Below are 20,223 nucleotides of genomic sequence, written 5' to 3'. Positions count from 1 at the left end.
TCCTCTAGTCTGTGGATGTGGTGGCCAGGTCCAGTCCTCCAGTCTGTGGATATGCTGTCCAGGTCCAGCCCTCCAGCTGTGGATGTGGTGGCCAGGTCCAGTCCTCCAGATGTGGATGTGGTGTCCAGGTCCAGTCCTCCAGTCTGTGAATGTGGTGTCCAGGTCCAGTCCTCCAGCTGTGGATGTGGTTTCCAGGTCCAGTCCTCCAGCTGTGGATGTGGTGGCCAGATCCAGTCCTCCAGTCTGTGGATGTGGTGCTCAGGTCTAGTCCTCTAGTCCGTGCATGTGGAGGCCACGTCCAAAACTCTAGTCTGGATGTGGTGACCAGGTCCAGTCTGTGGATGTGGTGGCCAGATCCAGTTCTCCAGTCTGTGGATGTGGTGGCCATGTGCAGTCCTCCAGTTTGTGGATGTGGTGTCCAGGTCCAGTACTCCAGCTGTGGATGTGGTGGCCAGGTCCAGTCCTCCATCTGTGCATGTGATGGACAGGTCAAGTCCTCCAGTCTGTGGATGTGGTTCCCAGGTCCAGTCTTTCAGTCTGTGGATGTGGTGGCCAGGTCCAGTCCTCCAGTCTGTGGATGTGGTGTCCAGGTCCACTCCTCCAGTCTGTGGATGTGGTGCCCAGGTCCAGTCCTCCAGCTGGATGTGGTGCCCAGGTCCAGTCCTCCAGCTGTGGATGAGGTGGCCAGGTCCAATCCTCCAGTATGTGGACGTAGTGCCCAGGTCCAGTCTATGGATGTGATGTCCAGATCCAGTCCTCCAGTTCTGTGGATGTGGTTCCCAGGTCCAGTCCTCCAGTCTATGGTGTGGTGCCCAGGTCCAGCCCTCCAGTTTGTGGATGTGGTGTCCAGGTCAAATCCTCCAGCTGTGCATATTGTGTCCTGGTCCAGTCCTCCAGCTGTGGATGTGGTGCTCAGGACAAGTCCTCCAGTCTGTGGATGTGGTGCCCAGGTCCATTCTTCCAGTCTGTGGATGTGGTGCCCAGGTCCAGTCTTCCAGTCTGTGGATGTAGTACCCAGGTCCAGTCCTCCTGCTGTGGATGTGGTGCTCAGGTCCAGTCATCTAGTCTGTGGATGTGGTGCCCAGGTCTAGTCCTCCACCTGTGGCTGTGGTACCCAGGTCTAGTCCTCCAGCTGTGGATGTGGTGTCCAGGTCCAGTCCTCCTGCTGTGGATGTGGTGCTCAGGTCCAGTCCTCTAGTCTGTGGATGTGGTGCCCAGGTCCAGTCCTCCAGGTGTGGATGTCGTGCTCAGGTCCAGTCTTCCAGTTTGTGGATGTGGTGACCAGGTCCGGTTCTCCAGCTGTGGATGTGTTGCTTAGGTTCAGTCCTCCATTTGTGGATGTGGTGTCCAGCTCTAGTCCTCCAGCTGTGGATGTGGTGCTAAGGTCCAGTCCTCCATTTGTGGATGGGGTGCCCAGTTCCATCTTCCAGTCTGTGGATGTGGTGCCCAGGTCCAGTCCTCCAGTCTGTGGATGTGGTGCCCAGGTCCAGTCCTCCAGTCTGTGGATGTGATGCTCAGGTCCAGTCCTCTAGTCTGTGGATGTGGTGGCCAGGTCCAGTCCTCCAGTCTGTGGATATGCTGTCCAGGTCCAGCCCTCCAGCTGTGGATCTGGGGCTAGGTCCAGTCCTCCAGTCTGTGGATGTGGTGTCCAGGTCCAGTCCTCCAGCTGTGGATGTGGTGCTCACATCCAGTCCTCCATTCTGTGGATGTGGTGCCCAGATCCAGTCCTCCAGGTGTGAATGTGGTGTCCAGGTCCAGTCCTCCAGTCTGTGGATGTTGTGTCCAGGTCCAGTCTTCGAGTCTGTGGATATGGTGCCCTGGCCCAGTCCTCCAGTTTGTGGATGTCGTGCCCAGGTCCAGTTCTCCAGCTGTGGATGTGGTGTCCAGGTACGGTTCTCCAGCTGTGGATGTGGTGCTCAGGTCCAGTCCTCTTGTCTGTGGATGTGGTGCCCAGGTCCTGTCCTCCACTCTGTGGATGTGGTGCCAAGGTCCAGTCCTCCAGTCTGTGGATATGATGCACAGGTGCAGTCCACAAGTCTGTGGATGTGGTGCTCATGTCCATTCCTCCAGTCTGTGGATGTGGTGCCTAGGTCTAGTCCTCCAGTCTTTGGATGTGGTGCCCAGATCCAGTCTGCCAGTCTGTGGATGTGGTGCCCAGGTCCAGTCCTCCAGTCTGTGAATATGCTGTCCAGGTCCAGCCCTCCAGCTGTGGATGTGGTGGCCTGATCAAGTCCTCCAGCTGTGCTCGAGTCTGTGGATGTGGTGTGCAGGTCTAGTCCTCCAGTCTTTGGATGTGGTGCCCAGATCCAGTCTGCCAGTCTGTGGATGTGGTGCCCAGGTCCAGTCCTCCAGTCTGTGAATATGCTGTCCAGGTCCAGCCCTCCAGCTGTGGATGTGGTGGCCTGATCAAGTCCTCCAGCTGTGCTCGAGTCTGTGGATGTGGTGTCCAGGTACAGTCCTCCAGCTGTGGATGTAGTGGCAAGTTCGAGTCCTCCAGTCTGTGGATGTGGTGTCCAGGTCCACTGCTCCAGCTAAATGTGGTGCCCAGGTCCAGTCCTCCAGCTGTGTATGTGGTATCCAGGTCCCGTCCTCCAGTCTGTGGATGTGGTGCCCAGGTCCAGTCCTCCAGTTTATGGTGTGTTGCCCAGGTCAATTCCTCTACTCTATGCATGGGGTGTCCAGGTCCAATCCTCTAGCTGTGGTTGTGGTGGCCAGGTCCAGTCCTCCAGTCTGTGGATGTGGTGTCCATGTCCAGTCCTCCAGTCTTTGGATGTGGTGCTCAGGTCCAGTCCTCAAGCTGTGGATGTGGTGTCTTGGTCCAGTCCTCCAGCTGTGGATGTGTTGGCCAGGTCCAGTCCTTCAGTCTGTGGATCTGCTGCCCAGGTGCAGTCCTCCAGTCTGTGGATGTGGTGTCCAGGTCCAGTCTTCCAGTCTGTGGATGTGGTGCTCAGATCCAGTCCTTCAGTCTGTGGATGTGGTGCCCAGGTCCAGTCGACCAAGTGTGGATGTGGTGTCCTGGTCTAATTATCCAGTCTGTGGATGTGGTGCCGAGGTCCAGTCCTCCAGTTTATGGTGTGTTGCCCAGGTCAAGTCCTTTAGTCTGTGCATGGGGTGTAGAGGTCCAATCCTCTAGCTGTGGATGTGGTGCCCAGGTCCAGTCCTCCAGTCTGTGGATGTGGTGCCCAGGTCTAATTCTCCACCCGTGGATGTGGTGCCCAGGTCTAATTCTCCACCCGTGGATGTGGTGCCGAGGTCCGGTTCTCCAGCTGTGGATGTGGTGCCCAGGTCCAGTCCTCCAGTGTGTGATGCCCTGGTTTAGTTCTTCAGTGTGTCCAGGAGCTGTCTGAGACCTCCAGTGCTGGGCCTCGGATGGTCCCGGTCGTGGGTCCCGTGGACAGTCCCGGCAGTGACAGGGTCGGGGGAGGCGGCCGGTTCTCGGGGAGTGGATGCGCTCTGACGCACGGAGGAGCCTCCCCTGTGGCGCAGCGACCAATCAGAGTGTGCGACATCTGCGCAGGAAGCCCCGAGTCAGCGCCGCACTAATTACCGCGGCAGAAGTTGCGGAGAGTCCGGCGCGTCCATGGACCGGGCGACACTGGGCAGAGGAGGTCGCTGAGCGCCCGCCCGCACGATCACTGCTGCCCGCAATATGTTCCAGCCGGCGCCGAAGAGATGCTTCACCATCGAGTCTCTGGTGGCCAAGGACGGTCCGCTGCCCTCCGTGCGCCCCGAGGAGCCGCTGCGCCCCGCCGCCCTCAGCTATGCCAACTCCAGCCCCATCAGCCCCATCAACCCCTTCCTCAACGGCTTCCACTCCAGGGGCGTCTACTCCAGCCCGGACCTGGTGTTCGCAGAGACAGTGCCTCACCCGCAGAGCCCGGCGGGGCCCGTGCACCCGGTGCCCCCTCCGCACGCGCTGGCCGCGCACCCCCTGCCCTCCGCGCACTCCCCGCACCCGCTCTTCTCCTCCCAGCAGCGGGACCCGTCCAGCTTCTACCCCTGGCTGCTGCACCGCTACCGCTACCTGGGGCACCGCTTCCAAGGTGAGTGCAGCGAGGACCGGCACAGAGGACCGGGAGCGGCGGTGCGGGCACAGAGGACCGGCAGCGGCGGTGCGGGCACAGAGGACCGGGAGCGGCGGTGCGGGCACAGAGGACCGGCAGCGGCGGTGCGGGCACAGAGGACCGGGAGCGGCGGTGCGGGCACAGAGGACCGGCAGCGGCGGTGCGGGCACAGAGGACCGGGAGCGGCGGTGCGGGCACAGAGGACCGGGAGCGGCGGTGCGGGCACAGAGGACCGGGAGCGGCGGTGCGGGCACAGAGGACCGGCAGCGGCGGTGCGGGCACAGAGGACCGGGAGCGGCGGTGCGGGCACAGAGGACCGGGAGCGGCGGTGCGGGCACAGAGGACCGGGAGCGGCGGTGCGGGCACAGAGGACCGGGAGCGGCGGTGCGGGCACAGAGGACCGGGAGCGGCGGTGCGGGCACAGAGGACCGGCAGCGGCGGTGCGGGCACAGAGGACCGGCAGCGGCGGTGCGGGCACAGAGGACCGGGAGCGGCGGTGCGGGCACAGAGGACCGGGAGCGGCGGTGCGGGCACAGAGGACCGGGAGCGGCGGTGCGGGCACAGAGGACCGGGAGCGGCGGCGACCACCGGAGACGAGTGATTGCAGGGGGCTCCAGGACGGATCCAGACTCCGGGGGTCTCCTGCTGCCCGGATCCAAACTCAGGGGGTCTCCTGCTGCCCGGATCCAAACTCAGGGGGTCTCCTGCTGCCCGGATCCAAACTCAGGGGGTCTCCTGCTGCCCGGAGTATGCGGGGTCTCCTGCTGCCCGGATCCAAACTCCGGGGGTCTCCTGCTGCCCGGATCCAAACTCAGGGGGTCTCCTGCTGCCCGGATCCAAACTCAGGGGGTCTCCTGCTGCCCGGAGTATGCGGGGTCTCCTGCTGCCCGGATCCAAACTCCGGGGGTCTCCTGCTGCCCGGATCCAAACTCCGGGGGTCTCCTTCTGCCCGGATCCAAACTCCGGGGGTCTCCTGCTGCCCGGAGTATGGGGGTCTCTTGCTGCCCGGATCCAAACTCCGGGGGTCTCTTGCTGCCCGGATCCAAACTCCGGGGGTCTCTTGCTGCCCGGATCCAAACTCCGGGGGTCTCCTGCTGCCCGGACTATGCGGGGTCTCCGGCTGCTCACAGCTAAGGGGTCGTCGCTCCGGACTGGGCTCTATGGAGGCGGATGATTTGTGTCACCGCATAGAATATTATATAGAAGACTGGACTGTACGTACAGAACTATAATATATAATATAATATGTGATCTTATAACTGGCAGAGCGAGGAGAGAATAGATGTGAAATATTCCTGCGGCTGTAATAATGCGGGGACGGCAGTGACTGTATAATATAGAGAATAACTGTATATAATATAGAGCATGACTGTATATAATATAGAGAATAACTGTATATAATATAGAGCATGACTGTATATAATATAGAGCATGACTGTATATAATATAGAGCATAACTGTATATAATATAGAGCATGACTGTATATAATATAGAGCATGATTGTATATAATATAGAGAATAACTGTATATAATATAGAGCATGATTGTATATAATATAGAGAATAACTGTATATAATATAGAGCATGACTGTATATAATATAGAGAATAACTGTATATAATATAGAGCATGACTGTATAATATAGAGCATGACTGTATATAATATAGAGCATGACTGTATATAATATAGAGCATAACTGTATATAATATAGAGCATGACTGTATATAATATAGAGCATGATTGTATATAATATAGAGAATAACTGTATATAATATAGAGCATGACTGTATAATATAGAGCATGACTGTATATAATATAGAGCATGACTGTATATAATATAGAGCATAACTGTATATAATATAGAGCATGACTGTATATAATATAGAGCTTGATTGTATATAATATAGAGCATGACTGAATATAATATAGAGAATAACTGTATATAATATAGAGCATGATTGTATATAATATAGAGAATAACTACATAACATAGAGCATGACTGTATATAATATAGAGCATGATTGTATATAATATAGAGCATGGCTGTATATAATATAGAGAATAACTGTATATAATATAGAGCATGACTGTATATAATATAGAGAATAACTACATAACATAGAGCATGACTGTATATAATATAGAGCATGATTGTATATAATATAGAGCATGGCTGTATATAATATAGAGAATAACTGTATATAATATAGAGCATGACTGTATATAATATAGAGCTTGATTGTATATAATATAGAGCATGACTGAATATAATATAGAGAATAACTGTATATAATATAGAGCATGATTGTATATAATATAGAGCATGACTGTATATAATATAGAGAATAACTGTATATAATATAGAGAATAACTGTATATAATATAGAGAATAACTGTATATAATATAGAGAATAACTGTATATAATATAGAGCATGACTGTATATAATATAGAGAATAACTGTATATAATATAGAGCATGACTGTATATAATATAGAGAATAACTGTATGTAATATAGAGCATGACTGTATATAATATAGAGCATGACTGTATATAATATAGAGCATGACTGTATATAATATAGAGAATAACTGTATATAATATAGAGCATGACTGTATATAATATAGAGCATGACTGTATATAATATAGAGCATGACTGTATAATATAGAGAATAACTGTATGTAATATAGAGCATGACTGTATATAATATAGAGCATGACTGTATATAATATAGAGCATGACTGTATATAATATAGAGCATGACTGTATATAATATAGAGCATGACTGTATATAATATAGAGAATAACTGTATATAATATAGAGCATGACTGTATATAATATAGAGCATGACTGTATATAATATAGAGAATAACTGTATATAATATAGAGCATGACTGTATATAATATAGAGAATAACTGTATATAATATAGAGCATGACTGTATATAATATAGAGCATGACTGTATATAATATAGAGAATAACTGTATAATATAGAGCATGATTGTATATAATATAGAGCATGATTGTATATAATATAGAGCATGACTGTATAATATAGAGCATGACTGTATATAATATAGAGCATGACTGTATAATATAGAGAATAACTGTATGTAATATAGAGCATGACTGTATATAATATAGAGCATGACTGTATATAATATAGAGCATGACTGTATATAATATAGAGCATGACTGTATATAATATAGAGCATGACTGTATATAATATAGAGCATGACTGTATATAATATAGAGAATAACTGTATGTAATATAGAGCATGACTGTATATAATATAGAGCATGATTGTATATAATATAGAGCATGACTGTATATAATATAGAGAATAACTGTATATAATATAGAGCATGACTGTATATAATATAGAGCATGACTGTATATAATATAGAGAATAACTGTATATAATATAGAGCATGACTGTATATAATATAGAGCATGACTGTATATAATATAGAGCATGACTGTATATAATATAGAGCATGACTGTATATAATATAGAGCATGACTGTATAATATAGAGAATAACTGTATATAATATAGAGAATAACTGTATATAATATAGAGCATGATTGTATATAATATAGAGCATGACTGTATATAATATAGAGCTTGATTGTATATAATATAGAGCATGACTGTATATAATATAGAGCATGACTGTATATAATATAGAGCATGACTGTATATAATATAGAGCATGACTGTATATAATATAGAGCATGACTGTATATAACATAGAGCATGATTGTATATAATATAGTGTATGACTGTATAATATAGAGAATAACTGTATATAATATAGAGAATAACTGTATATAATATAGAGAATAACTGTATATAATATAGAGCATGACTGTATATAATATAGAGCATGACTGTATATAATATAGAGCATGACTGTATATAATATAGAGCATGACTGTATATAATATAGAGCATGACTGTATAATATAGAGAATAACTGTATATAATATAGAGAATAACTGTATATAATATAGAGCATGATTGTATATAATATAGAGCATGACTGTATATAATATAGAGCTTGATTGTATATAATATAGAGCATGACTGTATATAATATAGAGCATGACTGTATATAATATAGAGCATGACTGTATATAATATAGAGCATGACTGTATATAACATAGAGCATGATTGTATATAATATAGTGTATGACTGTATAATATAGAGAATAACTGTATATAATATAGAGAATAACTGTATATAATATAGAGAATAACTGTATATAATATAGAGCATGATTGTATATAATATAGAGCATGACTGTATATAATATAGAGCTTGATTGTATATAATATAGAGCATGACTGTATATAATATAGAGAATAACTGTATATAACATAGAGCATGATTGTATATAATATAGAGCATGATTGTATATAATATAGAGCATGATTGTATATAATATAGAGCATGATTGTATATAATATAGAGCATAACTGTATATAATATAGAGCATGACTGTATATAATATAGAGAATAACTACATAACATAGAGCATGACTGTATATAATATAGAGCATGATTGTATATAATATAGAGCATGGCTGTATATAATATAGAGAATAACTGTATATAATATAGAGCTTGATTGTATATAATATAGAGCATGACTGAATATAATATAGAGAATAACTGTATATAATATAGAGCATGATTGTATATAATATAGAGCATGACTGTATATAATATAGAGAATAACTGTATATAATATAGAGCATGACTGTATATAATATAGAGCATGATTGTATATAATATAGAGCATGACTGTATATAATATAGAGAATAACTGTATATAATATAGAGTATGGCTGTATATAATATAGAGTGTGGCTGTATATAATATAGGGCACGACTGTATATAATATAGAGCTTGATTGTATATAATATAGAGCATGACTGTATATAATATAGAGAATAACTGTATATAATATAGAGCATGACTGTATATAATATAGAGCTTGATTGTATATAATATAGAGCATGACTGTATATAATATAGAGAATAACTGTATATAATATAGAGTATGGCTGTATATAATATAGAGCTTGATTGTATATAATATAGAGCTTGATTGTATATAATATAGTCTATGACTGTATATAATATAGAGTATGACTGTATATAATATAGAGTATGACTGTATATAACATAGACCATGACTGTATATAATATAGAGCATGACTGTATATACTATAGAGTATGACTGACTGTATATAATGTAGACAATGACTGTATATACTATATACTGTGACCGCCTGTATATAATATAGAGTATGACTGTATATACTATATACTATGACTGTATATACTATAGAGTATGACTGCCTGTATATAATGTAGAGAATGACTGTATATACTATAGAGTATGACTGTATATACTATATACTGTGACTGCCTGTATATACTGTAGAGTATGACTGACTGTATATAATGTAGAGCTTGATTGTATATAATATAGAGCTTGATTGTATATAATATAGTCTATGACTGTATATAACATAGACCATGACTGTATATAATGTAGACAATGACTGTATATACTATATACTGTGACCGCCTGTATATAATATAGAGTATGACTGTATATACTATATACTATGACTGTATATACTATAGAGTATGACTGCCTGTATATAATGTAGAGAATGACTGTATATACTATAGAGTATGACTGTATATACTATATACTGTGACTGCCTGTATATACTATAGAGTATGACTGACTGTATATAATGTAGAGCTTGATTGTATATAATATAGAGCTTGATTGTATATAATATAGAGCATGACTGTATATAATATAGAGCATGATTGTATATAATATAGTCTATGACTGTATATAATATAGAGTATGACTGTATATAACATAGACCATGACTGTATATAATATAGAGCATGACTGTATATACTATAGAGTATGACTGACTGTATATAATGTAGACAATGACTGTATATACTATATACTGTGACCGCCTGTATATAATATAGAGTATGACTGTATATACTATATACTATGACTGTATATACTATAGAGTATGACTGCCTGTATATAATGTAGACAATGACTGTATATACTATATACTGTGACCGCCTGTATATAATATAGAGTATGACTGTATATACTATATACTATGACTATATATACTATAGAGTATGACTGCCTGTATATAATGTAGACAATGACTGTATATACTATATACTGTGACTGCCTGTAGTGAGAATGTCGCTGTGTTTTCTGTGAGTTACCGACCACTTTCTTCTTGTTGTCGGAGCCCCCTTTTAGCGCTCGCTCTTCACACCCGCCGGAGTTCGGACCCCCATGTGCGGACCCCCATGTGCGGCCTCTGCTCTCTTGATGGTGAATTGTTTTTTTTTCTGACACAAAACTGAAACCTGCAAAGTGCAGAGTTTTGTATCTTTATTGTTTGTGTCGCCCGACATCGCGGTCTATGACGCCCAGGATCGGCCGCTGCTTTGTTTCCTTGTCCTGTAAACTATAAGATTTTAATTTAAGTTATTCCGTTTTTTTCTTTGTTTTTTTTTTTGCTACAGCTCTTCCTAATTTGTAGCAAACTGCAAATCTATATGAGTGAGCGGCCATCTGCCCGGTCCTGTAAATCTGCCCGGTCCTGTAAATCTGCCCGGTCCTGTAAATCTGCCCGGTCCTGTATATATGCCCGGTCCTGTAAATCTGCCCGGTCCTGTATATCTGCCCGGTCCTGTATATATGCCCTGTCCTGTAAATCTGCCCGGTCCTGTAAATCTGCCCGGTCCTGTAAATCTGCCCGGTCCTGTAAATCTGCCCGGTCCTGTATATCTGCCCGGTCCTGTATATCTGCCCGGTCCTGTAAATCTGCCCGGTCCTGTAAATCTGCCCGGCCCTGTATATATATATATATATATATATATATATATATATATATATATATATATATATATATATATATATCTATGCTCTCTGCGGCTGGCCCTGCACACATGGCTCCCGGCTCGGGGGCCATCACTGGACTCGATGTTTGGGGTCTGTTATGTCGCTGCAGTCACCAGCTGTAGAATCATCAGTGTCAGTGAATCCTGCGCTACAGCAGAGAGGACTGAAGAGAACTGTCCGCAGCCACAGCAGAAACTGGGAGAAACAAGTTACAAATTAATTTCATATAGTAAAACGGAGACTGTAAGGAGCCCTGGATGTAACATGTACAGCACCATGGAAATAATGGAGCTGTACAAATAATAAATGACTGTATATAATATAGAACATGACTGTATATAATATAGAGCATGACTGTATATAATATAGAGTATGACTGTATATAACATAGAACATGACTGTATATAATATAGAACATGACTGTATATAATATAGAGCATGACTGTATATAATATAGAGTATGACTGTATATAACATAGAACATGACTGTATATAATATAGAACATGACTGTATATAATATAGAGCATGACTGTATATAACATAGAACATGACTGTATATAATATAGAACATGACTGTATATAATATAGAGCATGACTGTATATAATATAGAGTATGACTGTATATAACATAGAACATGACTGTATATAATATAGAACATGACTGTATATAATATAGAGTATGACTGTATATAACATAGAACAAGACTGTATATAATATAGAACATGACTGTATATAATATAGAGTATGACTGTATATAACATAGAACATGACTGTATATAATATAGAACATGACTGTATATAATATAGAGCATGACTGTATATAATATAGAGTATGACTGTATATAATATAGAGCATGACTGTATATAATATAGAGCATGACTGTATATAACATAGAACATGACTGTATATAATATAGAACATGACTGTATATAATATAGAGCATGACTGTATATAATATAGAGTATGACTGTATATAACATAGAACATGACTGTATATAATATAGAACATGACTGTATATAATATAGAGCATGACTGTATATAACATAGAACATGACTGTATATAACATAGAACATGACTGTATATAATATAGAACATGACTGTATATAATATAGAGCATGACTGTATATAACATAGAACATGACTGTATATAATATAGAACATGACTGTATATAATATAGAGCATGACTGTATATAACATAGAACATGACTGTATATAATATAGAGCATGACTGTATATAATATAGAGCATGACTGTATATAATATAGAGCATGATTGTATATAATATAGAGCATGACTGTATATAATATAGAGTATGACTGTATATAACATAGAACATGACTGTATATAATATAGAACATGACTGTATATAATATAGAGCATGACTGTATATAACATAGAACATGACTGTATATAATATAGAGCATGACTGTATATAATATAGAGCATGACTGTATATAATATAGAGCATGATTGTATATAATATAGAGCATGACTGTATATAATATAGAGTATGACTGTATATAATATAGAGTATGACTGTATATAATATAGAGCATGACTGTATATAATATAGAGCATGATTGTATATAATATAGAGCATGACTGTATATAATATAGAGCATGACTGTATATAATATAGAGCATGACTGTATATAATATAGAACATGATTGTATATAATATAGAGCATGACTGTATATAACATAGAACATGACTGTATATAATATAGAGCATGACTGTATATAATATAGAGCATGACTGTATATAACATAGAGCATGATTGTATATAATATAGAGCATGACTGTATATAATATAGAGTATGACTGTATATAATATAGAGCATGACTGTATATAATATAGAGCATGACTGTATACAATGTAGAGCATGACTGTATATAATATAGAGCATGACTGTATATAGTATAGAGCATGACTGTATATAATATAGAGCATGATTGTATATAATATAGAGCATGACTGTATATAACGTAGAGCATGATTGTATATAACGTAGAGCATGACTGTATATAATGTAGAGCATGACTGTATATACTATAGAGCATGACTGTATATAACATAGAGCATGATTGTATATAATATAGAGCATGACTGTATATAATATAGAGCATGACTGTATATAATGTAGAGCATGACTGTATATAATATAGAGCATGACTGTATATAGTATAGAGCATGACTGTATATAATATAGAGCATGATTGTATATAATATAGAGCATGACTGTATATAATGTAGAGCATGATTGTATATAACGTAGAGCATGACTGTATATAATGTAGAGCATGACTGTATATACTATAGAGCATGACTGTATATAACATAGAGCATGATTGTATATAATATAGAGCATGACTGTATATAATATAGAGCATGACTGTATATAATATAGAGCATGATTGTATATAATATAGAGCATGACTGTATATATAGAGCATGACTGTATATAATGTAGAGCATGATTGTATATAACATAGAGCATGATTGTATATAATATAGAGCATGACTGTATATAATATAGAGCATGACTGTATATAATATAGAGCATGACTGTATATAATATAGGGCATTATTGGGATTCTGGGTGTTTTCCTTTTTTCAGTATTTCAATTATATGAAATATATGTCATCTGTGTGTATAATTATTATTATTATTTATTCCATGGTTCTTTACATGTGATGTGTGACTTTGATAAATACCTGGTTTTATGTCTGTGTGATTGTCACAGCTCTTACAATCCTTTAAATAGATATTTTATTCCTGTGAATGTGTATATAATATACCTGTGAGCAAACTAAAGGTGTGGCTGTATATTATATCTGCCTTTGTATAATATGTAAGTAACTGTAATACATCACATACAATATATAGAATGTACATTGAATGTGTGTTTGTATATAGTTTATATAATTGACATTGCTGTGAGTATATAATCTACAGATAGTGTGTACATAGTCTGGTATATAATGTACTTATAATATATGTGGATTTCCGTTATATAGTGCAGATATTGTTGAGTTTCTGTAGTGTGTGTATATTAGTATGTATCTGTATTGTGTGAAATGTATCATATGTAAGTGACGGTGTAATATATATATATATAACATGCAGGGACCTGTGTAATCTGGATCTTTTCATCTGTGTTGTTGGTTTCCCGTCCGCGCTCCGTGTAGAAATCGTGCGCGGACTGAACGGAATCATCTGTAATACGCGCTGCCTTATTATTATTATTATTATTATTATTATTATTATTATCGGGGACTTCTGCGCCGTCTCTCTATTATATATTAATAATATTATACCGGGGTTTATTGCTCTACAGCTTTACCAGCCGCTGTCATCCGCATCGCAATAATCGCGATAATACTGCGGCGGCTGCTAGGACTGATCTGCTGCGGCGACTTTACTATATACAGCGAGTGTGTTATATACTGAGCATTTATATACAGCGAGTGCATTATATACTGAGCATTTATATACAGCGAGTGTGTTATATACTGAGCATTTATATACAGCGAGTGCATTATATACTGAGCATTTATATACAGCGAGTGTGTTATATACTGAGCATTTATATACAGCGAGTGTGTTATATACTGAGCATTTATATACAGCGAGTGCATTATATACTGAGCATTTATATACAGCGAGTGTGTTATATACTGAGCATTTATATACAGCGAGTGTGTTATATACTGAGCATTTATATACAGCGAGTGCGTTATATACTGAGCATTTATATACAGCGAGTGCATTATATACTGAGCATTTATATACAGCGAGTGTGTTATATACTGAGCATTTATATACAGCGAGTGCGTTATATACTGAGCATTTATATACAGCGAGTGTGTTATATACTGAGCATTTATATACAGCGAGTGTGTTATATACTGAGCATTTATATACAGCGAGTGCATTATATACTGAGCATTTATATACAGCGAGTGTGTTATATACTGAGCATTTATATACAGCGAGTGCATTATATACTGAGCATTTATATACAGCGAGTGTGTTATATACTGAGCATTTATATACAGCGAGTGCGTTATATACTGAGCATTTATATACAGCGAGTGCATTATATACTGAGCATTTATATACAGCGAGTGTGTTATATACTGAGCATTTATATACAGCGAGTGCGTTATATACTGAGCATTTATATACAGCGAGTGTGTTATATACTGAGCATTTATATACAGCGAGTGTGTTATATACTGAGCATTTATATACAGCGAGTGTGTTATATACTGAGCATTTATATACAGCGAGTGTGTTATATACTGAGCATTTATATACAGCGAGTGCATTATATACTGAGCATTTATATACAGCGAGTGTGTTATATACTGAGCATTTATATACAGCGAGTGCATTATATACTGAGCATTTATATACAGCGAGTGTGTTATATACTGAGCATTTATATACAGCGAGTGCGTTATATACTGAGCATTTATATACAGCGAGTGTGTTATATACTGAGCATTTATATACAGCGAGTGTGTTATATACTGAGCATTTATATACAGCGAGTGTGTTATATACTGAGCATTTATATACAGCGAGTGTGTTATATACTGAGCATTTATATACAGCGAGTGCGTTATATACTGAGCATTTATATACAGCGAGTGTGTTATATACTGAGCATTTATATACAGCGAGTGCATTATATACTGAGCATTTATATACAGCGAGTGTGTTATATACTGAGCATTTATATACAGCGAGTGTGTTATATACTGAGCATTTATATACAGCGAGTGTGTTATATACTGAGCATTTATATACAGCGAGTGCATTATATACTGAGCATTTATATACAGCGAGTGTGTTATATACTGAGCATTTATATACAGCGAGTGTGTTATATACTGAGCATTTATATACAGCGAGTGTGTTATATACTGAGCATTTATATACAGCGAGTGTGTTATATACTGAGCATTTATATACAGCGAGTGTGTTATATACTGAGTAGACATAATGAGTGTATTATCTACTGGGCAGAAGTATAGTGAGTATTATATACAGCCAGTGTATTATATACAGCCAGTGTATTATATACAGCCAGTGTATTATGTACGGCCAGTGTTTTATACACTGAGTATATATAGTGAGTATATTATATACTGAGTGTATAACTGGTGATATTCTGGTATGTTGTTCTATGTTACCATATTCTATCAGTTATTTTGATCCAGGGATTTATTACTGTGAATATATTATATACAGGACTGTGTATAGCTGTCGGTACATTATAGGTATGAAAGCAGAAAAGGAATCCAGAGATCAAGTGTCTGATTAATGAGAACTGAGCTCCGGCGACCGGGAGGATGAAAGCTGCTCTGTATATATATATATATACCCGGGAGTGTAGACTGCTGCCAGTGCATTATATTTGTATTACAGTTATTTCCTGCAGGGTCTCTGTATGTTATAGTTTATTCCTGTCTCTGTATATTATAGATTCTTGGTGCAGGGTCTCTGTATATTATAGACTCTTGGTGCAGGGTCTCTGTATATTATAGATTCTTGGTGCAGGGTCTCTGTATGTTATAGTTTATTCCTGTCTCTGTATATTATAGATTCTTGGTGCAGGGTCTCTGTATATTATAGTTTCTTGGTGCAGGGTCTCTGTATGTTATAGTTTATTCCTGTCTCTGTATATTATAGATTCTTGGTGCAGGGTCTCTGTATATTATAGATTCTTGGTGCAGGGTCTCTGTATATTATAGATTCTTGGTGCAGGGTCTCTGTATATTATAGATTCTTGGTGCAGGGTCTCTGTATATTATAGATTCTTGGTGCAGGGTCTCTGTATGTTATAGTTTATTCCTGTCTCTGTATATTATAGATTCTTGGTGCAGGGTCTCTGTATATTATAGATTCTTGGTGCAGGGTCTCTGTATATTATAGATTCTTGGTGCAGGGTCTCTGTATATTATAGATTCTTGGTGCAGGGTCTCTGTATATTATAGACTCTTGGTGCAGGGTCTCTGTATATTATAGATTCTTGGTGCAGGGTCTCTGTATGTTATAGTTTATTCCTGTCTCTGTATATTATAGATTCTTGGTGCAGGGTCTCTGTATATTATAGATTCTTGGTGCAGGGTCTCTGTATATTATAGTTTCTTGGTGCAGGGTCTCTGTATGTTATAGTTTATTCCTGTCTCTGTATATTATAGATTCTTGGTGCAGGGTCTCTGTATATTATAGATTCTTGGTGCAGGGTCTCTGTATATTATAGATTCTTGGTGCAGGGTCTCTGTATATTATAGATTCTTGGTGCAGGGTCTCTGTATATTATAGATTCTTGGTGCAGGGTCTCTGTATATTATAGACTCTTGGTGCAGGGTCTCTGTATATTATAGTTTCTTGGTGCAGGGTCTCTGTATATTATAGATTCTTGGTGCAGGGTCTCTGTATATTATAGATTCTTGGTGCAGGGTCTCTGTATATTATAGATTCTTGGTGCAGGATCTCTGTATATTATAGTTTCTTGGTGCAGGGTCTCTGTATATTATAGATTCTTGGTGCAGGGTCTCTGTATGTTATAGTTTATTCCTGTCTCTGTATATTATAGATTCTTGGTGCAGGGTCTCTGTATATTATAGATTCTTGGTGCAGGGTCTCTGTATATTATAGACTCTTGGTGCAGGGTCTCTGTATATTATAGTTTCTTGGTGCAGGGTCTCTGTATATTATAGTTTCTTGGTGCAGGGTCTCTGTATATTATAGATTCTTGGTGCAGGGTCTCTGTATATTATAGTTTCTTGGTGCAGGGTCTCTGTATATTATAGTTTCTTGGTGCAGGGTCTCTGTATATTATAGTTTCTTGGTGCAGGGTCTCTGTATATTACAGTTTCTTGGTGCAGGGTCTCTGTATATTATAGATTCTTGGTGCAGGGTCTCTGTATATTATAGATTCTTGGTGCAGGGTCTCTGTATATTATAGACTCTTGGTGCAGGGTCTCTGTATATTATAGTTTCTTGGTGCAGGGTCTCTGTATATTATAGATTCTTGGTGCAGGGTCTCTGTATATTATAGATTCTTGGTGCAGGGTCTCTGTATATTATAGATTCTTGGTGCAGGGTCTCTGTATATTATAGATTCTTGGTGCAGGGTCTCTGTATATTATAGACTCTTGGTGCAGGGTCTCTGTATATTATAGTTTCTTGTTGCAGGGTCTCTGTATATTATAGATTCTTGGTGCAGGGTCTCTGTATATTATAGATTCTTGGTGCAGGGTCTCTGTATATTATAGATTCTTGGTGCAGGGTCTCTGTATATTACAGTTTCTTGGTGCAGGGTCTCTGTATATTATAGATTCTTGGTGCAGGGTCTCTGTATATTATAGATTCTTGGTGCAGGGTCTCTGTATATTACAGTTTCTTGGTGCAGGGTCTCTGTATATTATAGATTCTTGGTGCAGGGTCTCTGTATATTATAGATTCTTGGTGCAGGGTCTCTGTATATTATAGATTCTTGGTGCAGGGTCTCTGTATATTATAGTTTCTTGGTGCAGGGTCTCTGTATATTATAGTTTCTTGGTGCAGGGTCTCTGTATATTATAGATTCTTGGTGCAGGGTCTCTGTATATTATAGTTTCTTGGTGCAGGGTCTCTGTATATTATAGATTCTTGGTGCAGGGTCTCTGTATATTATAGATTCTTGGTGCAGGGTCTCTGTATATTATAGATTCTTGGTGCAGGGTCTCTGTATATTATAGATTCTTGGTGCAGGGTCTCTGTATATTATAGATTCTTGGTGCAGGGTCTTTGTATATTATAGATTCTTGGTGCAGGGTCTCTGTATGTTATAGTTTATTCCTGTCTCTGTATATTATAGATTCTTGGTGCAGGGTCTCTGTATATTATAGATTCTTGGTGCAGGGTCTCTGTATATTATAGACTCTTGGTGCAGGGTCTCTGTATATTATAGATTCTTGGTGCAGGGTCTCTGTATGTTATAGTTTATTCCTGTCTCTGTATATTATAGATTCTTGGTGCAGGGTCTCTGTATGTTATAGTTTATTCCTGTCTCTGTATATTATAGATTCTTGGTGCAGGGTCTCTGTATATTATAGACTCTTGGTGCAGGGTCTCTGTATATTATAGTTTCTTGGTGCAAGGTCTCTGTATATTATAGATTCTTGGTGCAGGGTCTCTGTATATTATGGATTCTTGGTGCAGGGTCTCTGTATATTATAGTTTCTTGGTGCAGGGTCTCTGTATATTATAGATTCTTGGTGCAGGGTCTCTGTATATTATAGATTCTTGGTGCAGGGTCTCTGTATATTATAGATTCTTGGTGCAGGGTCTCTGTATATTATAGTTTCTTGGTGCAGGGTCTCTGTATATTATAGTTTCTTGGTGCAGGGTCTCTGTATATTATAGATTCTTGGTGCAGGGTCTCTGTATATTATAGATTCTTGGTGCAGGGTCTCTGTATATTATAGTTTCTTGGTGCAGGGTCTCTGTATATTATAGATTCTTGGTGCAGGGTCTCTGTATATTATAGATTCTTGGTGCAGGGTCTCTGTATATTACAGATTCTTGGTGCAGGGTCTCTGTATATTATAGATTCTTGGTGCAGGGTCTCTGTATATTATAGATTCTTGGTGCAGGGTCTCTGTATATTATAGATTCTTGGTGCAGGGTCTCTGTATATTATAGATTCTTGGTGCAGGGTCTCTGTATATTATAGATTCTTGGTGCAGGGTCTCTGTATATTATAGATTCTTGGTGCAGGGTCTCTGTATATTATAGATTCTTGGTGCAGGGTCTCTGTATATTATAGATTCTTGGTGCAGGGTCTCTGTATATTATAGATTCTTGGTGCAGGGTCTCTGTATATTATAGATTCTTGGTGCAGGGTCTCTGTATATTATAGATTCTTGGTGCAGGGTCTCTGTATATTATAGATTCTTGGTGCAGGGTCTCTGTATATTATAGTTTCTTGGTGCAGGGTCTCTGTATATTATAGACTCTTGGTGCAGGGTCTCTGTATATTATAGATTCTTGGTGCAGGGTCTCTGTATATTACAGTTTCTTGGTGCAGGGTCTCTGTATATTATGGATTCTTGGTGCAGGGTCTCTGTATATTATAGATTCTTGGTGCAGGGTCTCTGTATAT

The 20,223-nt window shown here is 39.9% G+C and overlaps 1 protein-coding gene across 1 annotated transcript in view; it reads left to right on the top strand.

Moving 5' to 3' along the window:
* The first annotated feature begins 3,523 nt into the window (after positions 1–3,523).
* LOC138656617 (homeobox protein EMX2) overlaps positions 3,524–20,223 on the top strand; it is a 50,166-nt gene continuing 33,466 nt past the window's right edge. Inside the window, exon 1 of the mRNA XM_069743728.1 lies at positions 3,524–4,043. Coding sequence (XP_069599829.1) covers positions 3,650–4,043 — 394 coding nt within the window. The 5' untranslated portion in view covers positions 3,524–3,649. The remainder of the gene's footprint in view (positions 4,044–20,223) is intronic.

Source organism: Ranitomeya imitator, unplaced genomic scaffold (genome assembly GCF_032444005.1).
Source record: "Ranitomeya imitator isolate aRanImi1 unplaced genomic scaffold, aRanImi1.pri SCAFFOLD_66, whole genome shotgun sequence".
Classification (NCBI taxonomy): domain Eukaryota; kingdom Metazoa; phylum Chordata; class Amphibia; order Anura; family Dendrobatidae; genus Ranitomeya; species Ranitomeya imitator.
This window is presented reverse-complemented; position numbering and strand designations above follow the sequence as displayed.